Source organism: Tursiops truncatus, chromosome 16, assembly GCF_011762595.2.
Source record: "Tursiops truncatus isolate mTurTru1 chromosome 16, mTurTru1.mat.Y, whole genome shotgun sequence".
Classification (NCBI taxonomy): domain Eukaryota; kingdom Metazoa; phylum Chordata; class Mammalia; order Artiodactyla; family Delphinidae; genus Tursiops; species Tursiops truncatus.
In genome coordinates this window covers 12,677,768-12,698,178 of record NC_047049.1, presented here as the reverse complement: position 1 = coordinate 12,698,178, position 20,411 = coordinate 12,677,768, and the positions used below count along the sequence as shown (strand labels likewise).

The 20,411-nt window shown below is 36.7% G+C and overlaps 1 protein-coding gene across 3 annotated transcripts in view; it reads right to left on the bottom strand.

The window, feature by feature from the left end:
* Positions 1-857: 857 nt before the first annotated feature.
* The window catches only part of RAB11FIP2 (RAB11 family interacting protein 2), a 41,311-nt gene continuing 21,757 nt past the window's right edge, over positions 858-20,411 (bottom strand). The window contains exons 4-5 of one of the 3 annotated variants that reach the window (XM_004322632.4): positions 10,961-11,006; positions 858-5,189 (exon numbers count right to left, since the gene is read on the bottom strand). In XM_004322632.4, coding sequence (XP_004322680.1) covers positions 4,959-5,189; positions 10,961-11,006 — 277 coding nt within the window. In that variant the 3' untranslated portion in view covers positions 858-4,958. The other 2 variants (XR_002177316.3, XM_019940071.3) reach the window with 2 other exon arrangements.

Genomic DNA, 20,411 nt, shown 5'->3' with positions numbered 1-20,411 from the left:
TCAGTAGACTAAGAAAAAATAAACGTGTGTGCTGCAGATAGACAGAAAGGGGAACAATCCAGAGAAATACCAGGGGAAGTAAAAAGATACAATAAATGGGCCTCTAAAATTGAGGGCAATTAAGGACCAGGAAGGTGTTCTGGGCTGCAGAGAACTCCCTTGTTCCAAGAGTGGATTACTTACCTTCAGGACCACTACGTGTGGATCATGTCTCATAATCTATAGAATAATACAACTGCTTAACACTCTGCCACACCCACACCATCATCCCAGGCCCTTAGGTTCCTGCTTCCCTCAGACAGCATCTGGGATGGACAGACATACACCTGGACTGCAGGCTGAGAGGGCTGGGAGTGGGCATGAATTAGTGGTCTCTGCCATGAGCTGGACACTAAAAACTAGTGAGAAATGCCGTGGCTTTGCCAACTCTACTCTACTCTTGAGTTCCACAAATAGCTGTTTTGTTAGCTGTCTTCAATTTCCTCTGAAAGCTTGTACAGTCCTTACCGTAGAGGGCTGTTGTAAAGAATAAATGAAATAACGCATAAAGAGAAAGCACTCAGCATAGGTCTTAGCCTCTGTATAAATATGCAGATGTAATTTGCTACCAAACAGTAAGTTCTGTCCCTGTGAGGGGATATCTTATACACAAAGGGCTGCTAAACAGTGTCCACACTAAACCTTACTTTTCAAAACTATTTTCATAGTGAAGTGAGTCTGTAGGTCTTACAGAATACCTGCTGCCATACATCAAATAATAAGAGGCATCCTACTGTACTTTTAAAAGACAAGGAGGGCTCACGTACAAATGAATACTCATGCTGTTTTATCTGCAATAAGAAATTATGACAACCAAATTAAGATTAAACATTTTAATCAACTATAATAAACCAATAATCATATATAAAAATTCTGATTCATGCATCAGATTACATAAATTATACAACTGTCATGTTACATAATGCTTACATACGTTGGAGTTTGTACCTGCAAAAATGTATACAAGTTACTAGAGCATTTTACTAAGTGTAATACTCTTCAGTTATAAATAATGCTTGTATCTTTCAAATACCTGCTAAATATATACATTTCTAGATCTGCAGCATTTTTTTTTTTGTACCTCAAAATCAAACCACCCCTAAGATCGAAGATTGACAGGTCCAAATGTACCATTTGTTACAGACTTCAATTCCACTGTAAGAGTGTATTTTTTGACATGGAAAATAAATGAAATAAAATGTCAACTCCAGTTTAATGCTTGAAGAGCTTCTACACTTCTTATTAAGTACACCAGAAAACCCTTCTTATGCAGATTAATTAGTTAAGATGCTACCTATTACATATTAAATACCTCCAATGATTGCATCTGGACTATTAAACTTATAAATCTGTGAAAACGGGGGCTTTCAGTGTGTGCTGACAGACCCTTCCATGTACAATCATGAACCAGCAGCACTGCGATCCTTTCCCTTTTACTTCAAAGAGATCGAGGGAATGAGCATGCTTCATATTTCATTTACACACACACGTGACACCAACCATATCTATAAGACATATGAGCACACAGACATCAGAAAGTTTCACCTTGTTTTACAAATCCAAGATAGGCTGCTTTTTCTAAAAACCTAAGAGGAAAAGAAGTTCTAGCGTAACAATTTCTAGATATATTAAAGACAGCAATTCTTTTTTTTTTTTTTTTTTGAGATTCTCCTTGCTAAAGAATAAGCACCCTTATGGGGGTGGTAGGCAGTGGGGTGTGAGGGCGGAGGAGTCAGTGAAGGATGTGAGGAAAGCAAGTCTGTCACTAGCGAGCTGAGTTTTACTTAGGTTTCCATTCATGAAACCCTTTTAAATACAGGCAACATTTTCACAGCTGGAAAATTACAACGAAATCTTCACTTACTGCTAAAAGCAATAGATGTAGTTATGTATAATCTATGGATACTACTACATTCATGGGAGGATGGCAAAACTAGGCTCAATGCAGAATACAGCAGCAAAAAGCAATACTTAAATATTTTTCATGAATGGGTGACACATTTTATATACAATTCTAAGATTTATTCCCTGGTATTTAATAAATGAACTTGAAGCCTAAGTGGTAGGACAGTTATGTTCAATACTTTGAAGCTGAATTTTAGAACTGGGAGGGGAGCTGGTTGTAAAACTATACTGTTTAAAAAATATTAGCAGAAATATTTTTAATTATGTAACAGAAGTATGTTAAGCTTAAGACAGGTTTGAGACTATTATAAACTCTGCAATTTAAAAAAATCCTCTTATTGGTGGAAATATTTTTGAACATGCCTTTTTAAGCATAAAAGCAAAAGTAAACTCTGTCTATAAGTCTACTGTGCTGCGCGTTATTTAATGAGTACATATGTTTTATTTCCTTGTCTAAGTTACTAACAAAATATACCATTAGAATACTTAAAAGTTATAGTTTGCAAAAATAAACTAATGTGATCTTTTGGCCTTTTTTTCTACAACGCTAAAAATTAAAACTACTCTATTTGCACTTCTGCCCACAAACACAGGAAACACTGTTATGTTCACATAGGAACTCATTTTTACTTTTTGTTTTTAGTTCCTTATATGGACCGATTGATTATGAATATATATATATATAGTCAGTTTGATTCCAGGTCACGAGTGAAAGAAAGTTCATAAACGTCGGAACAGAACATTTCGGGCAGTGATAAATGCAGATTCAGTTTTCAATACAACTCTTGTCTCAGAATTAAAGATAAAAATATTGACGCAGTTATAACCAAATCATTAACGTATGGACAAGTCTAATCCTTAACAGTTTTTATACAGGCAAAGAATCCTCCTTAAAAATGAATTTCCTCATAAAAAGAATGGCAGTCCCTTAACCATACTTTTTCATGAGCTCTATTTACATAAAACATATCCCCAGTACAACACTGGCATCGTGGTTCATTCTATAAAGAGTAAATTTGGCCAAAGCATATTAAAATATCTGCAGATAATGTCATAATACTGCAAACACATGGATTTTAGTACTTTTAAAAGTGTAAGAAGAGCCTCAGTTATACCAACAACAGAAAAAACAAATACTAAGAATTGTGCAACATTTAATAAATGTTAACTAAAAATGGCACCACGTTAAAAAGAACTACCAAGACCTCAAAATAAAATTCTATACCACATTGTGAGGTTTATTACAGAAATTTAGAAGTGGAGGAAAAAGTCAGTGAAAGCTATTTCTCCTTGTCTCCTATTAAAAATTATTTGTATTTCAGAAAAATTTTCAGAATTTCAAAAGTTATGCTCTCATAGAAAAACTGAAGAAACTCAGAAAAATACAAATAAGGGATTTTAGCTTGTGAATATAAGCTTGGCCAAGTATTATCTGATTCAAAATATTAAACTGAGCAAAACTATTATATGCCTTTGTATTTAACTCTCAGTGAAGTCTTAGTAGAGATAAATATTAGACAGAAATGCATTTGGTAAAAGATTGGGGAATATATGTCTCCATATACAGGTGAATTTTTCATCTTAAATTTCCTTTAGAAAACACAGATTCAGTATTTCATAGTATGTATTTCAGACTTTTAAAGTTAAAAAATCAGCAGATGATTAGTAATATTTTTATATCATTTTCACTTTAAAGACTAATTCTGTACAAATATATAAAGAAAATTCATGATAGTAGTCAACATTTTTGGGGAGCAGACTTAAAAACAAAGCTGACACAATTCTGTAATACTGATTTATTCTTACAGGGTGGCTGTAGAATAGTGTAAAATGTCGTGCTAGTAAAGATCTATTCTAAAAACTCACCCCTCCTTTAGTAACTCTTATTTTGGTTCAGAAACCAAATGCAACCATCTGTTCCATTATTTTTGTAACTTGAAACCGAGCCTAATTTTTCATTCCTAGAATTTGTTCATTGCTTTGGGTTATCAGGCATCAGAATGATCACCTACTTCCCCCCACCCGCTCCAAATTATCTTCAGATATAAATTCCAAATATTTTCTTTGCTAGTACTGAATATTTTAAAGACATTCAGAATCTCAACAAATCACACTTGCTTATCTTCTGCTTATAGCTCAAACAAAACTCAAATATTAAGATAAAAATTAATTCAAGAAATTCATGCTGTTGCAAGGTTAATGAAGTTTCCTAAAATACATCGTTCTTTAAAAAGGGGCTTTAGATCATTACTTTTGGAAAAAGAGAAAAGATTTGATGCTGGAATAATATATAGTAGCAGCTTATTTTGAAACCAAGGTTCACGTAGTCAAGAGTGATTTGAAGCAGCTTCTGTGTAACAAACCATTATAGTAGCAATGACGATTTGTTTTGCATTGACAGAGCACACATATTTTCAAATTAAGAAATCCTAATTGGTATCCTAATTTTAGAGGCAACCAGTTGTCTTTAAATGTTCTAAAAACACATGTATATATGAGGTATATGCATGTATTTTATATACAAAGATACATGAACAGATTATTCATGTACATATATGTATATAAAATATGAACTTTTTTTTAGTAGTGTTTATAATGAGCAGTATTCCTGCAGCTAAATCTGTACAAATTGACTTCTGAGAAACCAACCACAGTATCAGTTCTGCTTGATGAGAAACCTGTTCCTGAGGAATAAATCATGTCCTTCTGAAGATACTCCTAGGCTATGGCAGATTAGCAGGCCGGCACCAGCACCTAAGTGAATCCTAAGGAACTGCTTGTTCACGAGAATCTGGCCCATCTTCACTTCAAAGGTTTAAATTATTTAGCTCACTTCAAAGGTCACTCTTGATAGTCCCTGCTAATATTTACAGGTGAAACAGTTCTTCACAATGAAGGAGAGTATGGAATGAAACCTGATAGTGTGGTCTCTCTCAGTAACGAGCTTTTCTTCTGTTTTTTCTCTCTCTTTCTTCCTTTCTTTTTTCCCCAATTATAAATGCAGTACCATTGGCTTATGAACTAGTGGAGAACTTGCCAGCTTTCCTGGATGGTTCGTACGGCACTCTGAGAATACTGGGCGTCTCCTCCATCACCCTTACAAGGAGGTTGTCGATGTAGTCCTCCAGCTCCCGGATGTGGGAGTCTTTCCTCCTAAGGAGCTCTTTGTGTTTTACCAGCTCCTGCAGTACCTCCTCGTAGGTGAGACTACGGTAGCCTGCAGTGGCATCAAAAGGGTTGCTGTCCTAGAGTAGGATAAAGACGGTCACTTTAACAGACAGCACATCAGGGGCAAATTATGAGTTATTCTGAAGTTCTACTGTTTCAAACCCTTGTCAAACTCTTCTCTATCCTTGGCTAGAACTAGTGTGACAGTTCACAGAACGGCTAGCCAGTTCTGAGGAAAGGACTAAAGCAGATACACCAAAGCCTTGATTACAACTCTAAATTCTTAAATATAAGAAACTGACCACGTAATTTAAGATTAAGTTAAGAGATAAAATGCTCAATAATAAACATAATTAAAATAGACAAAATCGAAACATCTGTAAGAATTAACTTTAGGAAATATAAGAAGCTATTGAAAACTATACATTTGGATATCACTTTAGTCCTCGTGGAATCGCTTCCGCTAAACTGTAGTTTAATGTTATGCCTTTGCCTTTTTATTGAAGATGGTTACAAGAAACAGCAATATCAACTCTGCTTCTCCAGTTTGCTATGAGATGTTGATGGCATTCAGAACTAAATCCATGAGCATCCTTTATAAGAAGCTCCATGGGAGTAACTACTGTTTTAACTTATAGGCAAATAGAACCTTTTCTCCTCTGAGTAGTCTATTTTCTCCTCCTAGTACTAATACCTATACAATTTATTTTATTTCCCTTTTTGCCTTGGTTGTCAGGAAACTCAAGAGTTCAACTACAGTCATGCTAACACTTAAGATTAGTATATCTGCATTCTCTCCCATTTCACTTACTTTATTTTGTTTAACCTCATTCTATTGGTGAAAATTCTCTTAACACAAAGGTACAAACATAAACCAAAAAAAAAAGGCATTGATTCAATTCATTTTTATTACAAAGCATCCTAATATTAAAAGAAAAATATTTCTCAGAAATTTAATCAAAAAGGCACTGTAACATCATGTATTTAAAGTGCATAATATCTAGATGTTTCATTATGTAAAATATAATGCCAAAATATAAAGTAGCAATCTTTATGCCTTCTTATACATAGTTCTATCACTACATTCAACAACTTAAAATGGTTTTCATCACTTTCTTTCCAAACATTTCCATTTGGCTTTAAAGAAAATAAACTAAAAGACTGAGGAAATTGGCCTTGCTCTTAAGGACTAATAGTATCTAATCTATTCAGTGGAGGACGGAGAACGAGGACTGGTGAACGTAGAAAGGTCTTTTTTTTTCCTTTTTTGTCATAAGAATTAAATTTGTCTGTATTCAATTTCAGGATCTATTTTAATTTGCTATGCATCCAGGAGTTTTCATCAGTAAAACCAAAGTGTAACTTTTTATCCCCTCCTCACCAGGCCCCATGACTTTGCTGCACCAGAGAAACAAGCTAGAGCACAGATACCAATTTGATGCTTGTGTTACCCAAGCACACTCCCTTCTCTAGGATAAAGGCAAAACAATATTCCTGGCTGAAAACTTCTCCAATCCATAGAATCTCTCAGGTTTTGCAGAGAAGATATAGCTTGCACTAGGCCTTCAAAGATTTTGCCAGGCAGAAATGCGTAATGGGCATCTCAAGCAGTGGCTCTGCTTGTTCAAAGGAGGAAGCAAGGTTCAAGGCACAGTGGCTAATAAAGGTGATCAGTGGAGCACGGCTGGGAAATAAGGTTCAGGACAGGGCACAGAGAGAGAGGCTGAAACAGTGGGTTCCAAACAGAACATCAAGGATGTCTGATGCTATCACACTTAGTGTTATGGGAAATAGAAAGCCCATTGAAGGTTTCTAAACAGAGGAAAGATGATTAAAGCTAAGTTTTAGGAAAGTGGCAGCAGTGGGTAAAATCATTTAGAGGGACCGCGATTAGTTACAAAGCTATTTAAATACTAAAGACAAAAGTCAGGAGGAGCCTCTACTAGATTAACAGAATAGAGAGGATGCTAAGAGGAAGTTTAAAAATGACTCATTTTACCATTAGAAACTGGGTATAGATACAACTTTATGAATTAGATTACCTTTGTCCCCCAAAACATTTCAGAATATTGTTTTACGACAACTAAAGGACAATTCTGGAGATACGTGTTGGTTTACTTTTTATTCTCTTCTCTTTCAGATCAATTAACTTTTTGTTAGAATAAGTATACACACATATTTACTAGTTTAATTGGTCATAAGTCGTCTAGAGATACAAAACTTAGATTTTCCTAAACACATTCCTATTCACATTTATTATACGCAGCAGGTTTCTGTAGAAAAGATAAGACATACCATAGAGCTAAATATATTTTAAACATTAATTAAAAATAAGCTAAAGTTTCTTACTTTAACCTAAGTAATTCTGCACAAATTTGAGACTGAAACCCACCTAAGTCTCACTTTCCTTCTCTGATAAATGAGATGTTCTCTAAGGTCCCTTTCAACTCTAACATTTCCTGGTCTGCAAAGAGGTTTTTCAGAACTGCATTCTAAAAAAGTGATTATGTCCAACTAATGTGATTTAATTTTTCTAAAACAATATTTACTGAAAAATAGCAGTTCTTGTGAGAACTGCAGGGATTAATGAAATTAAACTAAATGGGATTCATTACCAATTGATTGTTTTACCTTTTTTCTTAATTTAACATAACAATAGCATCAGACTGGGCCTCTCTTAATCAAATTATACATATATGAACTGATTTCTCCAAACTAATTAAGTGATAATATGCAGTTAGAAAATCATTTATATTGTTACATTTAACACTATACCAGTGCTACCAGAGAATGTAGTTAAAATAATTTTTTAACATTTCTCTACAGACAATGAGGATGAAAGACATGTCAAAAAATTCTTATTTTGACATAAGGAGTTTAAATTAATGCCATGATACAAATCAATCTAAAATTTAATCTCTCAAAATGATCAATTATTATCCCACAATACTGTTCAGCACTTAAGATATAAGCCATAATCTAGAATATACAAATCCATCATTTGGCTTATTTTCCCCCCTCACAACCATCTAATACTTATGGATAAACAGATTTCTTGGAAATACAGTTCTGACCTTTTCAATAAATTTTCCATTTGTCCTTTTATGTGAAAAATTTACCCCAAATTTCTGCATCAAGTTTTTATGCAAAAAAAATCTTAGAAACACATGTACTATAAACTATATTCTGGAAAAGAATATAAAATAATTAAAAACAGTTTTATGCTTAGTTCCACATTTTATCCCATATTTGAAAATCATGTAAACCTTCTAATTTTAGGCATAAGATTCTTAAATTGACTAATATACTCAATAAATACATCTATCCTTCTGTTTGTTGATATAATTCCAAATAAAATAAAGATTAATATTAACTAAATACAGTAGGAAATTAAAATATTTTCTGGTTACAAAAATTATTTTGCTTGAAGAGGAAAACTCTCAGGCAAATGTAAAAATGAATTATTTTTTCAAAAGATACTTTTAATACTATTCTTAGAAAAACTAAAATTGAGAAATCTCCAAACTGGTAAAGACTCAGATAACCTAACATGGGACTCCTACATACTCAACAGTTTCTCCTCTAGCACTCCATAGAGATGGCACATATGTTTCTAAGATGTCTTCTTATATTGAAATTTAATGTAAATTTTTCTTCTCTCTTCCCGTTTCATAACCAACCCTTTTTCATTCCTACCCAAACTCTGTTAAAAATTTCCATATGCAGATATAAGAAAATAAGAGTTGGGTGAGTGAACAGAATTATTACATTAAGTTGTCTAACTGGAATTTTAAATAACAGTTGTGCAAAATACTTCGAGAATTACTAGTGATCTATTTTTACTTTACTCACAGTCTAGCCTTTTAAACTAGGAAATGTATATTTTTTACAATATTTAAATTTCAACAAAAGCAAATTATCAAGACTCAAAATAACTGAAGATTTAAAGAAAGGTTGTCCTGGTAACCAAATATTGGTGGGGTACTAACTGACATCCAAGGCAACTAGAGGAGAGAGAGAGAGATAAGATGAAGGCTTGGCATTCTCTGATCATCTCATTATTGTTCTAATGAGGAACTTTGCTCTGGGAATATCATCTCAGCTACTTTCACATCTTTTGTGCTACTCCCTTCATCTCCCTTTCAGTTCTTAATTAGGCCTTAAAGAGCTCACACTGCCCTTTCAACTGGCTACTGCTCCTGTTTAAACACTGCTTTCACAGACAGGTGTTGGCACTAGCATATAAGACATACAAACTTAATTACAAAATACTATGTCCAGAAGGGGAAAAAAATATAACTTGGTGGACAGCTATTATTAAAGAACTTAAGGTAAATTACTTCAAACATCTTATAATCTTCAACATAAAACTTGTTCAAATACTTTTTTCAATAACGATCAGTATGAGGATGAGCTTTCTCCTCTTAATTGTATCTTGCAGTAAATTAACAACACCTAGTAATCCTTTAACTGTCATTTAGAATAGTTAGTATTCCAGAGAAAAATAATCACACATCAAGGATTCTTTTATCACCTTTAAATCCCTGAACTAAAACAATTTTCACATTTTATTTCTTTAAAGAATTCTAAGGATGCTTTTACAGCAATAAATTACAAGATTTGGAAAAGTGCATTTACAAGCACATAGAAGTTGTAATTAAGTTACTTAATAAACAATAGCTGCACATTAAATCGATTTTTTGATGTCGCATTTTGTTTGAGATTAAGTAACCGCCTGATAGAATTCATTTTACTATCTGATCAAAGGCTGACTTCATATATTCTGACGTTTCTCGCCAGTCTGCCATAATATAAAGACTTGAGTATTTATGAAACATCAAAACGTACACATCATGTACATTAAAACAGCAAAAACAGTACAAAGTCCTCTGCCTCTATAGTGTTTTCTACCATTTTAAAGACAAATGACTGCATTTAGAATGGTTTACACAACACCATGGTTTCTTCTCAGCCTATCACACCACAGAAGACTGTGATATGCTATTGCTTCGAAAAATTCTTATTACACATCTGGATCACACACATTAAGGACAGATGGTTCAAAGAGCAACCACCAGCCTCTTGGAATAAAGGCTTTATTTCTGTTATTCAGTGAGAATTTAGTTTCCTACCAAGACATGTGCCCATATTTTTGTAAAGCAACTTATTCTCTCTAGGCTTAGTATAGTATTTAGAATAGACTGAAGATGTACTGGACCTCGGAACAGAGGTCAAAAACTGGACTTCAAATAACAATGAAATGAAGTTAAGATATCTGAATAATCCTTGCAAAATATGTGAGCTAATCTGGCTGGTCGCTACAAAGCCTGTTAATATATTTGGTTTTGTTCTGACTTGGAAGGTTAAGTGTCGTAAAGGATCTTTCACACACACTCCTGGTTAAATGGGTCTCTGGCCAGGAAGCTCTTCCTACTGTTAAATGTTCACAAGCAGGTTTATTCTCCCCTCAACCTGATTTACAACAACAGTAACAAAATGGCAGCTTTCTCCACATGCTCTTATTTCACAACTATAATGCTGACATACAGCTTTCATATCGATTTTTAAACAGTCTGCAAACAAAACCTGTATATTCTAAATTGGCTTCAATTATAACTATGTTTGCGTACACTTCCATAGATCATACAGAAGTCACACCCTATGGTATATTAAAGATAAAGTTTGAATTTTGCTGTTTTTCTTTCTCCCTAAATCATCATACTAAGCTATAATCTGTGGATAACTGAGGGATTCAAGGAGACGGAGGCCTTTTTAGAAATGTGCCCCAGACAGAAAGACAGCTTGTGGCTTGGTTTTTGGTAATTCTCTAACCCCCTCTGCAACTTACCGGGATTTTCCTGAGGTCTTCATTACTTGTCGGATTCATATGAAAACTGAGCAATAAAAGACAAACATAAATGTTAAAAGCGTATCATAGTACACGTGGGAGGAAACATAAAAACAGGACATTTTAACCAACATTGCAATAACAATTTCTAAACTCCTATATTACCTGAGTGAGTGAAATTTAATCCAGGATGTAACAGAAAAACAATATTTACTAAACATTCTAAAGCAGCTACAATTTTCAACTTTGAAGGAAAACCCTTCAGTATTATTAGAACTGAAGAACTGTACCTCTAACGTGTACTTTCTAAACATCTTTAAATATAAGCGATTTTACCTAGTGAGATGTTTTATAAAATTAAATTCTATAATGTTATTATTCATTTTATATACACACACTCACTTACCTTAGGCCTTCTAATATAAAACTGTAGAGACTTAAATAAATTTAGGTTGGGAAGACTGTAGACTAAAAGAGTTGAAGCAATCTTTTAAAACAATTATTTCTATAGGTATTAGAAAAATTAACCTTTAAATGTTATCCTATCAAGGAGAATGAATTCAGAGCTGTGTGAACCATTTCTGTCATTAATGAATTTCTAAGTAGCTGGTCTTCAAAATTTAAATACCCAAATGGACCAAAACAAAATGGATTTCTTGCATGCACAGAGGACGAAAACATCACAGCTGAATGTTATAATCGTTTTCTTCTTTGAAACATGTCCATTAGGAAGGGGACTGGAACCAAAAAGAAGCTAAACTTCAAAGCCATCTGGTGAGTAAATATTTCATCGTTGCTATTCAAGTTTAATTTTTACCCGGCACTTAAGAGTATTAACCATTAGAACCTCTACAAAGCATTACTGTCCTAGGAACCTTTTTATTCCAAAAAAAAAAAAAAAGACTTAACTGTAAAATATATTTTTTCATTATCTGTGCTTTATCAGCCAAATAACTGGAATCCTTTGAAGAAATTCACTTTTAAAACTTTTGACTGTATGCACAAAAAGTCTGGACACTGAAAAGTATCTATTATTACAAGTACATATCCCCAGCTGTAAATCTACAGGGCATGCAGGCATGTACAACCACCTCAAGAGAATTTCTCACATATCCAACGTTTCATTTGTTATGACTAAGATTTGTAGTACTAGCTTCCAGAACCGGTTGCTGATCTTTTCTACCTAGAACTCTTGTGGATAAACCTGGTATTTCAGTAGAGCTGGGTGACATGGTAGGGAAGATTGAAACATGTTTTAAATACCTACGATGCACCATTTACAGGCCGACTCGGCTGACACATTTTCTCATTCCCTGTACCTCACCGTCTTTATTGTGTTCTGTATGGTCCCAGACTAGAGTCACTGTACCGGCAAAGTCTCAAAAGCCTGACAGAAAAGTGGCTTAAAAGAAAACAAATACAAACCCAAAATACATTATCACGTGGTACCCCTAGGCCTAGAGTGCCGAGGGAGCAGCTGATAACATGCACAGTTCTCAGCCTCCCTGATTTTCAGTCCAAGGAGGTCAACACCAGGGACCAGTGGGACTAATCTCTCCTTGTCCCGTGATCTCACAGCATGTTGCTCTCTAATAGGTCAAGAAACACATTCTGCTGCATCTCTCTCCATCCGACTGTGACATTCTCGAAGACAAACTGATTTACATTCAGTGTAACGGCACACCGTACTGGTTACAGGCAGAGAAGTGCTTGAGGGCCCTGGAACCACATGGTGTGAACTCAAATCCTGGTTCTGCCCTCTACTTACTTGCCTTTGAGTGTGTCTGGGTTCCTTCCTCTGTAAAATGGGGATGGTAACAGGATCTACCATGTAAGACTACTGGGAAGATTAAATGAGTTGACCACATGTAAAACACTTAGCACAGTGGTTAACAGACATGTTCAGTAAATTATTTTAATAAACATTTGCATAGCCCTTAGAAAGTGCCAGATACTGTGCTAAGCACTTTACCAAAATTAACTCATTTAATCTTCATAACCCTTAAGGTAGGTATGCTCTTCATTTTCAAAAGAAGGAAATGAATCACAGAGAGGTTAGGTAGCTTGTGTGAGGTTGTCCAGTGGATGAGTGTTGGAGGTGACACAGTCCTAGCCCTGTTTTCTGCTCATAGATCTACCTAGTGAGCACAGGCCGCACGGCTGAAGCCCTGAACACACAGGACGCGTGGATCAATCAGATGTTTTGAGTAAGCACACAGGAGAGATGCCCTTGTAGGGGGAGAGCACCCCTGAGAGTTAAATTCTTAGACCACCCAGAAGAAGGAAACGTTCTATCGCAGCATTAGTCAAGGAAGGTCTACTAAGTCAAGGAAAAAGTAGAACTTAAAATTACATGACGGTTAGGTTCGGCAGGCCAGAGAAAGAGAACTCTGAAGACACATGCTGTCTGGGGATGCCGGACAGCGGTGCCACTGCAGGACACGGAGCAGACTGGTACACAGGAAGCGGGATGGGAAGGAGCCCCTGAAGGGTTGTCATGCAGAAGATGAGCTCTTAGAGCTGATCCATAGAGCAACAGGCCATTTTTGACAAATTTAATCTTTCATAAATGTTATTTAGATGTTTCATATCTATCCTATCACATCCTTGAAGAATAAACAGTATTATGACTGTATAAATTTCATTATATGTCTCAGGAAGAAATTATTGAACTGAGAAATAGAAATGCTGGTATTATATTAATTGTAATAAGAGTTTTGAAGGAACAGACATTTAGGACAAAAATTTTATCAAAATCACGAACCTAACCATATGTACTATCCAACGTCTTCAGCCTATGGGGAAGTGAAACTCAGTGACAACCTGAAAAGTGTCTGAGAATTCTCAAGAATGGTCACAACTGTAAGGGAAAGAGGTATGGAGCACAGCGAGCCCCAGCTCTTTGCCATTGTACCTGAGTGTAACCTAAGCTCGCCCACACTCTCCAGCAGCCCAGTGTAGCGATCTGAGGCCAGGGCTCTGGTACTGGCCATTGTCTGGAATCTAAAGGCAGGACCCCGCTCCTGTGTTCGGCTTTATATTCACAAACTGACGCATCAAATACGTGACCAACTCAGTCATTCACAGCTGCTTTTTTTGATCTGTCCTTAAGTGGGAAAAAAAAAGTTAACTGAACTGGATGAATTAGCTTGGGGGGAAATGTCTCTATCCAAGTGCGGCACCAATTTGTGCTACCCTTCTTGGACTGCTTCCTCATGCCAGACAAGACACTGAATAATGTAGTCTGCTCAACTGAGTTGTTGACAGGTTAAGGAAAATGGTGTTTTTAATCATGTATAAAAATAAACTTAGACATGCTCACACTGAAAAAGTCTACACAAATTTAAACTTCAGAATTCAAAACAATTAATTTTTGAAATCGGAACTGAAAGAGTTTGGTGGCAGCAGAGGATTTTGAAGTAACTTTGAGACTGATAAAAATATTTTTAAATTCATATTTTAAAAAATAATTTAAACTAATAAAATGCTTTACCTTAACATTCTGAAGTCTTTAGGTTTAATAAAAGCTTATTTTTTACCTTGTGATATTTCCAATTTTTAAACAATTTTTCCTGGTAAACTCGAAATTTTAAAATTAACAGTACTCAAATGTATTTCAAGGCATCATTAGTATCTCTTCAATAACATCACATTAATTTACTTTGAAGTTAGGATAAATACTGAGTAAGTAAATTGGTGAAACTTGAAACTGTCCTTCAGTTTCTGCTATGGACTAGTCTTCCACAGATAAGCCAGAAAAGCAAAGCAACATTTATAAAGTGATAAAACTGACCACTACAGAAATCACTAAAGCATTTGTCAGTGATCAGAGTTTTCTTCTATGTCCTTCCTTTTCTCTTTTTAGAACTTTTTGCTCTCTTTTGGAGCAAGAATACCTAAGAAAGGGAAGAGACTATTAACAGTGAAAAAGTCTGTCATGACAAAAAAAAAAGCCCACAGAAGAACAAAGATCTATTAAAACTGATTAACTAGCTGCCTTGTCAGTATAAGACAAGGCAAACTGTGTAAATTCCTGGCTCTAGGGTTTTAAATCTTTCAAGGAGAAGTCACGTAACAACACCTGAAGTTCTTTCCAAGGCATTTTAAAAACAACTATTATTACATCTTCCATGTACCTCTTTCCAAGCCCTGTTACTGCTGGAATTATAAAGCTAAGTCCACTTTGGCCTACAACTTGACTCATTTTGTATTTAATAAGTCAATTCAAGTTATTTGCAAAACTCAGGACCTCGTCCTGCTTGTCTGGGAGGTGGGGCAAAGAGAGGAAAACAGAGTGGAGGAGTAACTTTCTTAAACACCATTCAATTTCTTATGGTGTATAGGAAATAAGTATAACTTTATCACAGAAGAACTTCGGACATGAATTCTTTTCAAAGGACAGTATCCTACTGATCTTCTTGTTTAGCTAGCAGAGTGGGCTCTGGAGACCTGGAGCTTCACTTTGGTGACAAATGTAGTTGAGGCGGAGGGGCGTAAACTGAGAACTATAACATAATACAAAACCTTTAATGAGTCTGAAAAGAAGAAAAGAAAAATACACCATTTACAGCGAAGCAAGGGCAGAGAGTAATGACACCAGCCTAGCAACGACTGGTATTACTGGACTTTAACCATGAGCTCAGAGACAGCTGGTTTCAGGCAGGCCAACACAATTTCCTGAGGATTCTTCCAGTCAGAATGACTAAGAAAAGTGCAAGACTTAGACAATCTTAAAGAGACAGAACGAAGGCTGAAAAGCAACAGGTATTGAATTTTTTCCTGTTTGCCTCTCCTGCTCCATTCTGCCCCTCCCTGCACCCCAGAAGGCTGATCTCTGGAAAGGGCATCGCCTGGGTCCCCTTGCCCATTGGCTTCCAGTTGTGCTCTGCCACTGGGAGGCACCTGCAAGAGACTGGAGGACAGAAATAAGGGGAGACAGGGTATTTATTCCAGCCCCATCCTACCAACCTCTTCAGTCGCCCTGCTGCACTGCAGCTTTACCAGTAGCTTCTGTACAGACAGCCACAGCTGTTCCTTCACACCTAAGCATGGCAGTCCCTTCCAGATACTGCTGGTCCCTAGTGCTCTACTATCCCTTCCTTGGTGTCCTAACCCTAGCCACCCCTCTATAAATGATATCTTCACTAAACTTACTTCAATTACTCGTTTTGAGTGTGTCATTTGTTTCCTGCTAGGACTTTAACTGATACAAGAATATATAATAAATGCCAAAAACTGTTCACTTAATAATTTAAAATAGGAGAGAAAGAAAGGAAGCCAAAGAAAAACTGCACTTTTGAAATGGTATAACTGAAGTGACTGGGATTTGAATAGTACCACTGCACAGTTATACACTGCCTTACAATTTATAACACATTTCCACAAACGGAGTTCCTCTCAACTGAGGAACAGTAATCAATAAGGTGGGATGCGATCACTCACAGAAGGATCTCATCCAACTGAAATTCCAACTGATCCATCTCACCTTCCGATTCTCCCACTCCGTCACCCCATCAGACCTGCTCTGTGGACCCCCACTGTCATCCCAATTGTTTCCTAACCTGTTTGTATTTCCTCACCCGTCTCACCAGAGCATACTTATAGTCCATTACCCCTCAGATGTTCCACCACTTTTATTTTGCCAATCTCTAATCCCTCCCAGGTCCCTCACAAGTAACTCCTGCTGTCTTCGTTACTTCACTGCCTCACCTTTTATAACCTGAAACACATCCCCCCGCCACCGATACTCACGGCCAACAAGCAATTTTTACTTAAGGTAACAGCCTCATTCTCTTTAACCTCTCAGCTCCCTTTGATGACTGTTCTTTCTGAGACTCTCCCCCTCTGTGATAAGTGGTGGCCTAAATTTTCTCCTATGTTTCTGATTACCTATCTTCTTCCCCGTTTCACCCTAGGTGGGAAACACTAGCTATTTCTTTTTTTTTTTATCTTTTTTTTTTTTTTTTTTTTGTGGTACGCGGGCCTCTGACTGTTGTGGCCTCTCCCGTTGCGGAGCACAGGCTCCGGACGCACAGGTTCAGCGGCCACGGCTCACGGGCCCAGCCACTCCGCGGCATGTGGGATCTTCCCGGACCGGGGCACGAACCCGTGTCCCCTGCATCGGCAGGCAGACTCTCAATCACTGCTCCACCAGGGAAGCCCCAACACTAGCTATTTCTTAACGTTCTGTTTTCAAACCTCTTTTTCCACTCTACCTTGGAAATCACTACTTCAACTGCCACCATTAAATGGACAGATGACTGCTAAATCTTTGATCTTCAACCACAATCACTTTGTCCTTTGCAATACCGCCTTTACAAATGTCTGTTTAAAGTCTCACACTGGATATCTTACCTGCACTTAACTTGTCTCAAAGTTCTCCCAAACCAATCATCATCTTGACTTTTCTATCAGTTCTGTCTGTTTCTTCCTTCTGGTACAGCCAGTCTCCTGATCACCAAAGGTGAAGCCTCAGAGGCACCCCTGACTCCAGCCTCCAGCTTGTGCCTCATCAATAAGCTGCCAAGTTCTCCCCATTCAGCTTCTGGACATGGATCTCTCATTGTTTCCTCACTACTCACTTTCACAGCTACCTTTCCGCTCACAAGACCACATGACCACCTAGACTATAACAGGCCGGACTGCTGTAATAGCCTCCTCTCAGTCTCTGTCACTACTCCTTTGTCCCATCCAGCCTATGCAACATGGCTGGGTAGGACATTCTAAAGCTAAAGTCTAACCTCATTATTCTTCTGTCAAAAAACTTCTGGAGCTTCCCTGGTGGCGCAGTGGTTGAGAGTCCGCCTGCCGATGCAGGGGACACGGGTTCGTGCCCCGGTCCGGGAAGATCCCACATGCCGCGGAGTGGCTGGGCCCGTGAGCCGTGGCCGCTGAACCTGTGCGTCCGGAGCCTGTGCTCCGCAACAGGAGAGGCCACAACAGTGAGAGGCCCGCGTACTGCAAAAAAAAAAAAAACTTCTGGCCTCCACCTTCCTCTGGAACAATAACAAAATTTCTTGGCCTGGCTTTCAAAGCCTATTGGGCTTGACTATACTTATCTTTCCAAACCTACTGCCCACCACCCAGTACCCAGGTACAACCTATTAAATTGCTCTAAATTTCATATTTTATTTTTAATCAAGAAATAGACATTTTACCACCTATTTCAAAGAATTAGGATTAAAAGAGAGTTAAAATGGAATGTTTTGCATGACGAAGTGCTATTCCAATTTCAGATATATGAACCTAAATACAGACCTTACATAAAAATCAACTCAAAATTGATCACAGACCCAAATGTAAAGCAAAAAACTATAAAACTCCTAGAAGATAACACAGAGAAAATGCAGATGATCTTGGGTATGGTAATAATTTTTTAGATACAACACCAAAGGCAGGATCCACGAAACAAAGAATTTATAAGCTGGACTTCATTAAAATTAAAAATTTCTGCTGTGCGAAAAACACTGTTAAATAGAATGAAAAGACTGGGAGAAGATATATGAAAAAGACATATCTGATAAAGGACTGGTACCCAAAATATACAAAGAACTCTTAAAAGTAAACAATAAGGAAAAAAAATCCAATTTAAAAATGGGCCGAAGATCCCAACAGATACAAAGATATACAGATGGCAATAGGCATAAAAAGGTGTTCCACATCATATGATATCCAGGAAAAGCAAATTAAAACGAGATACCACCACACACCTACTGCCATGGCCAAAATGCGCAACACTAACACCACCTAATGCTGACAAAGATATGGAGCAACAGGAACTTGTACCATAAGATCCAGCCATTGCACTCCATGGTATTTACCCAAAGGAGTTGAAATGTATGTCCACACAAAAACCTACACACAAATGTTTATAGAAGCTTTATTCATAACTGCCCAAACTTGCAAGCACCCAAGATGTCCTTCAGCAGGTAAATGGATAAACTAGTACATCCAGTGCTTAAAAAAAGAATGAACTCTCAAACCATGAAAAGACATGGAGGAACCTTAAATGCATATTACTTAGTGAAAGAAGCCAATCTGAAAAGGCTACAGACTGTATGATTCCAACTATATGACATTCTGGAAAAGGCAAAAACTATGGAGACAGTAAAAACATCAGCAGTTTCCAAGGGTTTGGGGGGAGGGACCAGTCAATAGGCAGAGCACAAAAGATTTTTAGGGCAGTAGAAATACTCTGTATGATACTATAAAGATGAACGCACGCCATTATATTAATACATTTGTCAAAAGCCTCAGAATATACCACACCAAGAGTGAACCGTAATGTAAACTATGGACTACGTATAATTATGACGTGTCAACGTAGGTCCATCAATTTTAGCAAATGTACCACTCTCGTGGGGAAGGTTGCTAATGGGAGAGGCTATGTGTGTGCAGGTAAGATGTATATGGGAAATCTCATACCTTCCGCTCAATTCTGCTGTGATTTCAAACTGCTCTAAAAATGAATTTTTTTTTAAGTTCGCATTTTGGGTATCTATCCTAACCCCTGGCCTCCCCACCTCTTTCTACTACAAACTGCTTACAGGAAGGAATGATATCTCAATCTTTTCAGCCCTAGCATCTGACATAGTACCTAGGGTATGGCAGATGCTTAACAAATGTATGCTGAATAAATTAGCAGCCAGTGCTTAATAAAAATTGGGCTAATAGCTGACTGAGTAAATCAATAGTAGGTCAATACAGGTTTCGACAACAAGGTATCAAGTCCCCAAAGAGCAGAGGATATCGTTTTTCTGAATAACAAAGATCACTTTTATCTAGACCTGACAGCATATGAATGGAATATTTTTCCATTCTTTTTAAGACAGAAAGAATTACTCTGATACTTAAAACTGCCAATATGAATTGAAATAAGTTTCAAATTGGTGACTTCTAATATAATCCATTCAACTAGCCAGTTTATCCAGTTTACCAACCAAGTCTACCAGTTTAGGTATTTGACCACAATACAGATTCAACTGACAATTTTCTGGTAAATCCTGAAAACATTTATTCCATAGAGGTTCAATGTTAAAGGAGTTTAAAGAAATGTTCTTAATGATTCCTTTTATAAAAGCCCTAAAAAATGAAGTGTCCAAAGAGACTTTCCACTAGTAAACTCAACCTTTAGCACATTTCAATTATGTCTATTACACATGCAAATAGGGCTTAAGAGCCACAGTGCAACTCAATACTGCTTTTTTCCTGTTTTTTTTTTTGTGGGGGGGGGTGGGGAGTGAGTACCAAATCAAATTAATGCTATTAGAGATTAAAATACTCCATTATCTCTCTTGGGACTGGGCATGCACACTAATACCGCGATGGCAAAACAGAACCTAATTTATAAACGTCTATGGGGATTAACAGTAATTTACTTATTATTATTCTCACAGGATATCTTTTATGAGATCTCGTAGGCAAGACAATTAGGAAATTGTGGTCAGTGATA